We start from the raw sequence: 7,224 nt of genomic DNA on the forward strand, positions 1-7,224 counted from the left end.
CAAAAATGAAAAAAAAAAAAAAGTGAGAAGTTAAGAGAAGCCAATAATAAACAGGGCCCTTTCACAGCCTCAGCTTCATTCAGTTCCTGCCTCCAGGTTCTGGCTTTGAGTTGAGTTCTTGCCCTGACTTTCTTCATGATAGACAAAATAAAACCTTTCCTACCCAACTTGCCTTTTTTTTTTTTTTTGGTCATGGTACTTAACACAGCAACAGAAAAGCAAACTAGAACAATGACCTTGAACTTCTAATCCTTCTGCCTCCACGTCCTGAGTGCGGAGACAACATGCGTGTGTCACCGTGCCTAGTTCACGTGGACCTGAGGGTCACCGTGCCTAGTTCACGTGGACCTGAGGGCCACCATGTCTTGTTTACATGGACCTGAGGCTTCATGCATGCCAGGCAAGCTCTCTACAAAATGGACCCCGTATGCAGCTCTTGAGGAACCACTGTTCGGTCACTTACAGAAGGCCTTGGCCAGGTATAAGCCAGGTGCTTGCCACAATTATCCCAGTCTGCCAGACTATGAGGGCTGCAAGGCACAACATCTTTGTTTTATACAGGGTGGGGCAGGGAAAAAGGGCAGAGGCTATCACAACTGAGTGCAGAATAGACCACAGACTGGCAGTATGAGTCCCTCCTGTAGCCTACCCCATCAAGGACTGACCATCAGCTGCATCCTGCAGCATCAACAGTGGCCTGGGCTTCCTACCTTCCGTCCCATCTCAGTGCCGTAAAGGAACCCACAATGTACATCCCTGACCCACTGCCATACCACACATACCTCCCTGAGGGCTTGTTTCTCCAGATGCTCCCTCTCGGCCTCCTCCAGGTGACCACGGACCTGGCTCTCCAGAGTCTGCACCTGCTGCTCAGCAGCCTCAGCTTGAGCCCGCAGTCTGGGCCCCTCACGTTCCCACTGCCTTCGCTCACGGCCTGCTGCTGCTAGTGCCTCTGCCAGTGCCTCCCGCTCTCGTGATGCAGCTTCCAGCTCCAGGCTAGCTGTGTCCAGGGCTTCACGCAGACGGGCCTGCTCCCGAGCCTGGGTCTCTGTCTCCTGGTGTGCCTCAGCTTCTGCTCTGCGTGCTTGGGCCAGCTCCTCAGAGAGGCAGATAGCCTCTGCACTTCGGGCCTCCAGTCTTTGGGCCTGGGCTTGTAGTTTAGCCTCAAGGTCCACAACCTCCCTTCTTAATTGTGCCACCTCCTCTCTGAGGGCCTGCTCTTCTGGGACAGCACTGGCCAGGGTCTCTCCTGGGACTGACTCCTCCCTGGACCAGGCATCGGGAGCCTCTTCTGATGTCTGCAGCGGTTTCTGAGGGACTAGTGTGCTGACCATCCCCTTGGGTTTCTGTTCTTGCCCTCCTGTTTCTGTCTGATGCTTGGACAGTTCTAGCCCCTCCTGAACCAGCGGCTCCTGATCCTTTAGTGGCTCCAGGAGTCTGAACTCTGAAGATCTGGGCCTGCACTGAGGGCTCTCCTGTTTTGGGACCTGGGCCTCAGGCACCAATTCCCCTTGAAGAGCCTCCCTGCTTCCAGTCTCTCCTAGAAACTCCTGCACCTCAGTTCTCATCTCTGGACCCAGTGGTGGGGTCAAGACAGTGGGGCCCTGGAGTGAGACTCTGTGGCTGGTCTTCTCCACAGTAGGGTCTGATTCTTGAGGAGTTAGGGCTGAGGTCTGGGGATCCCGAGAAATCATCTTGAAAGAACTCTCCATCGCCCCCAGGTGTGAATCAGGAGCCTGGGGACACTCAGGTGACCTTGTGATGTCAGAGTCTGACGCTGAGGAAGCCGGGTCCAAGGAGTCAGAGCCCTCATCTTCCCTCTGGCAAGCCCAGTTTTTGAGGCTGTGATCTGGAGTCAGGGGAATTGGGGGAGCCCCATTGAGCACAGCCAGCACGGAGTCCTTGCTCTGCTCCTCCAGCAGAGGGTGCTGAGGACATATGAGAGAGAGAGCCAGTGTAGGGGAGCATTTGGATAGGGGTCGTCAGGGTGATAACCAGCAAGGATAAGAACGCTGGAGGGACCTACCTGACTGCCAAGCTGCTCCTGGAGCATCTGCAACAGGCCTCGAAGCTCCCGATTCTCCCGCTCCACTGTCCTCAGCCGCCCAGCCTCCGCTTCCCGCACTTCATCTTGCAGTGAGGGTGCTGTTCCTGGTAGGGGACCTGGGGGTGTGGTCAAGTCAGGACACTACCCACCCTCCCTGACTCCCCATCAACGCCTCTCAGAGACCTAGTAAGGCCATGAAAACAAGTCCTCCCCACTTGTAGTCTGCCTCCACCCCAGACCTCACCCCTAACCCTAGACCCCACTCACCCTCCCCAGGGGAACTCGGGGGTGGCTCCAGGCCCCTCTGAAGCTCCAGCTCCAGCTCCACATTTTCCTCCACCAGCTGCTCCAGCTGATGCCGCAGAGAGTCCAGTTCCTGGGGTGTGGAGGAATGGGGTCAGGGCAGCCTTCTTCATCTGGCCCAGGCCAAATGTGCAAGTCTGGGTGTCCCAACAAGCTACAGGAACCACTTCGAAAAAAGCTGAGCATCACTGGGGTCATGGGAGAACAGGGACAACGGGCAGAGAGTCAGGTCAACCTAGCTCACCGCATGGGCCTCGCCCAGCCTCGTGCGCAGCAGCAGGTTCTCCCGCTGGGTCTCATGCAGCCTGGCCGAGCGCTCTCGGGCCACCTCCAGTTGTTCCTCCAGCATCGCCTTGGAGGCCTCCAGGGCCCCAGAAAGCACCCGCTCCTCCTGGTGGGAAAGCAGGGAGGATCGTGGTGAGCCGCAATCCCTATGCTCTTCAGCACCTGCAGTTCTTGATTCCTTCTCCAGGGACGGCCTCAGACCCTGCCTCCTTTTCCTATCTCTTCCCTCCATCTGCAGCTCTCTCCAGGGTCTCCCCAGGTAGCCTTCCCAAGCTCCTGACCCACCCTCCCGTACCCCCTCCAGAACCTCCTTCCAAGGGCACATCCCTGCAGACCACCCTAATCAGCACCCCTTGTTAGGATCTCACTGCAGACTCCTCAGCTCTCCCCACGGCCCTATCCTTCAAAACCTGCCCTTCCATAGTCTCCTCCTCTTCCCCCTTCCATACGCCCATCCTAAAGGGTTTGTCTCAGACTCCAACTGCCTTATACTCACCCATTTCTCCCTGCTAGCAAGGTCTCCACAACAAAAGTTGGACCCACTCCTCCCTTGGCCAGTCTCCCCCGGCTCGCCCCGCCTCCAGACCACGCCCCCAGCGTGCTCCGCCCACAGCCCCGACCCCACCTCACCTCCAGCTGGCCCTTGAAGACTTCGGCAGCCTGCAGCCTCTCACGACAGCGCCTCAGCTCCTCCTGCAGGCGTGGCAGGCGGCCGACCCGCTCGCGCAGTGCCTCTGCCTCCTCGCGGTAGAGCTCGGCGCGTTTGGCTTGTCCGGACAGTGCCTGGGCCTGGGCCAAATGGTATGGAACTAGGATCAGCCAGCCACGGGACAGAGGTGAAGGACTGCTGGGAGAAATGGGACTGCGATGGGGAGGGGACAGTGGTGGGGGACATTGGAGCGCACCTCCTGGCGGAGCCTTCGAATTTCAGCCTCCAAGCCCTGCACCTCTGCTTGGGAGTCCAGCAGCAGCTCCGCCTTCTCCTCCCTGAAGGGATGCAGTGATGGAGAGTGTCTGCCAGCCGCAAACCCGCACCTGGGCCCTATCGCGTCCCCAAAACTGGAGGCCCATCCGGGTCCCATTGACCCCTTCCCCAGCCTACAGACACTCACACCTCCTGCCGCAGCCGTCTCAGCTGGGCCTTGGCGTTGGTCAGCTGCAGAGCCAGATGGTGCGAGGGACCCTCCGCAGAAGCATTAGCAGAAGCTTCTGGCAACAGCAAGCGGGCTGGCTCCCGCTCCAGAAGCAGTTCAGCCAACCGCTGGAGGGAAGGCAAAGGTCAAGAGGCGCCTTCCAAACCCTCTGCACGTAAGCCTTCCAATCCCGACAGAATCACTTGCGTTTATGACTGGCTCCGAACCCCATCCCCCTGCACAGCTCCACGTGACTGTTGCCTGTCCCCTACCTGTGCCTCCAGATCACGCTCTCGCACCAGCCTGGACATCGTCCCCATCAGGTTCCGTAACTGCATCTCCAGCTCCACAGCCACCAGCTCTCCAGACTCTGGTCCAGCCAGAGCCAGTACCACACCAGCACCAGGCTGGGTCACCTGAGGGCATGGAGAACAATACATCAGAAGGAGAAGGGTGGTGAGGGTCACTTCATTGGTCGTGATAGTCCCACATGCCACCCACCACAGTACTGACAGACCAAGGAGTCAGACAGACTCCCTGGTAGGCAGACAGACTGGGAGAGGAGGCATGACTAGGTAATAAAGGTGGTGGCAAATTTCCAAACTAGCCATCTTCTTCCTCAACCTCCTGATTTGAGACAAAAGCCTGGCAGTTTTTGCCTCCCACCAGCAGGCCCCTGCTGATGTTCTGACTCAACAAGGCCTGATCAGGACATGCCGCACAACAGTTTTTGACCAGTCAGCTATCCCATCGGTCTTCAAATGACCAGCCCTAAAGTAGGGGAGCAGGACTCCTCAGAGACTGTAAAGCCCCGGGCTTTTCTCTGTGTGTCCTGCTGCATGTGTTCGCTCACCCCAATAAACGCCTTTTTCTCTGCTGCCACCTGGTGCCCTTCAGATCTTTCCTACCTGTAATTCTTTAACTAGCAGAGAAAACGAACACAACCAAGACCCCTAGACTGTATCACTTCTAGACTGCATCAGTACCTCTTGGATTACAGCGGCCAGCTCGCTCTGGACATCAAGACTAAGGCCCCGGATATGACGGATGAAGAGCTCCCGGTGTTCACACTGCGGTAGACAGGAGGACCAAAGCTGGTACACAGAGGGCTCCCTCCTTCTGTCCAAACTCCATTCTGTTCCCCCTTCCCCTCCTCACCTGCACTGAGGCCCCCAACAACAGCCGAAGGATGCCTTCCAGCTCGTCCACTGCCTCTTCTGCTGGGCACAAGCCACAAGGGGTTAAGGAGGGGGCACGGGGCAGGGACAGAGGGCAGAAGGCAACACCACCTGAGGAGACAGCACCTGAAAGGGGGTCAAACCCCAATGTCTGGAGGTCTGGGGGCGGTGACAGGATCAGCAGCTGCAGTTCCTCCTAGAACAGGCCAACAATAAGAAAGCCACCTTCACGAGGGCTTGCCAGGCTCCTTGTCGAGTCTCCCCAGTGCCTGACCTGATAGAAATCTCTCAGTCGTCCCCACAGATGATGGAGGTTCCACATCCGACAGGCCGCAGGACCATCGTGGCCCCTGATCATCCGAACACCTCCTCCTCGGGAACTAGGAGCACTGTGGCCACCCCGGGAACATGGGTGAGAGGTTGGTTTGAGGACCCACCCACCCCCAGACCTTACCCTCCACCCCCAGGCTCCTCCCACCACTTGCAGTCACCTCCCCTCAGACCCGCCTCCCCCGCTCCTCTCAGACCCACCTCCCCCCGCCCCCGTGTCACTTACATGATGCCCAGCACCCGAAGGAGTAAGGCCCCATCACTCAGCTGCTGGAATCTCTTCTCTGTACAAAGAGGCCCCTTATCCTCCTCCTCTGTCCCCGCTGATTCCTCTGCCTCCCCCACCAGCCCAGCCAGTCCCAGCGCCTGTCGGGCCAAACAGGAGAGGTTAAATGAAGAGGTGGAAACTCCCAGCAACCAGTAAATCCGTCCTGAGCCCCTGATCTGCCCCAGCACAGGATCCCCCTCCTCACCGCTGCCCCCAGTGCCTCTGGTCCCAGATCCTAGATTCTCCCCGCCTCACTCTCGTCCGCCCACTAGACTGCACATCCCAGCCACCGCCCCCGGCCCTCAGCCTGTGCTGACACTCACTTCCTCGCCCAGCCCTCCCACCTGATCCTCACCCAGGTGGCCAGACTCCCACTCAGGAAGTCTTTGAGTCTAGGCCCCTTGGCCCCCTCCATGTTGGGGGTCAGGGTGTAGTCCCTGTCACGCTGTGGCAGCTACACCTGCTCTGAGAGGAAGAGGAAGTCCCCGGCTGGGGGATCCCAGGGGCCCAGCCACAGACCCTGTACAGCTTCCTTCTTCCGGGGTTCTGCCGGGCTACGTGTCCTGCCTCAGCAGCACACACACACAGACACACATGCACACACACAGACAGACACAGACACACACAGACAGACAGACAGACAGACAGACAGACAGACACACACACACACACACACACAGAATCTTCCTGGGTCTCAGATAAGACTAGATGAGTGGAGGCCTATGGGGTTCCAGACTTCGTGGCAATGATAGGGAGTCCTTTCCTCTCTAGGCGAGAGAGGGTGACCTCAGCCTGGCACTCTGTGGTCACTAAAGAGGCTCTGGCTTTGTCATGGAGTCTGAGTGTAGTACCACATCTCCTTCTTCCCTTGAGCCTCATGGCAGTTCATCTCAAACCCTGACGCCTGCTGAAGGTGCTACCTGTCCCAGCCAGCGAGAGTGGACACTGACCCAGCTATGCTTAGCATACACTACACTGAGAAATGGCTGTGGCCAGGAACCTCAGTTGCCAGCCTCAGTTCCCCAAATGTTTTTGTTTTGGGGGGGTTGTTTTGTTTTGTTTTTTTGAGACAAGATTTCTCTGTAGCTTTGGAGCCTGGAACTGGCTCTTGTAGACCAGGTTGGCCTCGAACTCACAGAGATCCACCTGCCTCTGCCTCCCGAGTGGCCGGGACACCACCACCCGACTATCCTACCTGTAAACTCCTTGAAGGAAAGCAACATAACACAGAGATGTGGCTCACTCAGTCAAGTGCCTGCTCATCATGCACAAGGCCCGCCTTCAATCCCTAGCATCTTAAAAACCAGATGTGGTGATACACCCCTGTAATTCCAGCACGTGGGAGGTGGAGGCAGGAGAATCAGGAGCTCAAGAACATCCTGGACTACTACAGGGAATTCTAGACCAGCTAAACCGACTTAGTGAGAGACTGTCTCCCCAAATAATAATGATGCTGGGCTTGGGGGCACACCTTTAATCCCATCCCTTGGGAGGCAGAGGCAGGTGGATCTCTGTGAGTTCAAAGCCTACACAGTGAGTTCCAGGACCATCAGGGCTATTTAAAGAGACCCTGCCTCAAAAATAAATTAAAAATTATGGTGATAATAGTCACACGAAATATGACATTGTAGCCCTACTAAGTGCTTTCCCAGGACAATCGGGGAAGCCCTTCCTGAGGAG

At 57.2% G+C, this 7,224-nt stretch overlaps 1 protein-coding gene across 1 annotated transcript in view; it reads right to left on the reverse strand.

Annotated features, from left to right (window-relative positions):
- Ccdc88b (coiled-coil domain containing 88B) overlaps positions 1-5,959 on the reverse strand; it is a 15,022-nt gene extending 9,063 nt beyond the window's left edge. The window contains exons 1-14 of the mRNA XM_005351828.2: positions 5,900-5,959; positions 5,503-5,642; positions 5,221-5,335; positions 5,073-5,142; positions 4,927-4,985; positions 4,755-4,838; positions 4,041-4,184; positions 3,748-3,896; positions 3,541-3,622; positions 3,266-3,424; positions 2,595-2,741; positions 2,315-2,423; positions 2,027-2,163; positions 783-1,928 (exon numbers count right to left, since the gene is read on the reverse strand). Coding sequence (XP_005351885.1) covers positions 783-1,928; positions 2,027-2,163; positions 2,315-2,423; positions 2,595-2,741; positions 3,266-3,424; positions 3,541-3,622; positions 3,748-3,896; positions 4,041-4,184; positions 4,755-4,838; positions 4,927-4,985; positions 5,073-5,142; positions 5,221-5,335; positions 5,503-5,642; positions 5,900-5,959 — 2,601 coding nt within the window. The remainder of the gene's footprint in view (positions 1-782; positions 1,929-2,026; positions 2,164-2,314; positions 2,424-2,594; positions 2,742-3,265; positions 3,425-3,540; positions 3,623-3,747; positions 3,897-4,040; positions 4,185-4,754; positions 4,839-4,926; positions 4,986-5,072; positions 5,143-5,220; positions 5,336-5,502; positions 5,643-5,899) is intronic.
- Positions 5,960-7,224: the final 1,265 nt, after the last annotated feature.

The sequence above is a fragment of the Microtus ochrogaster genome, chromosome 8 (genome assembly GCF_000317375.1).
Source record: "Microtus ochrogaster isolate Prairie Vole_2 chromosome 8, MicOch1.0, whole genome shotgun sequence".
NCBI lineage: Eukaryota > Metazoa > Chordata > Mammalia > Rodentia > Cricetidae > Microtus > Microtus ochrogaster.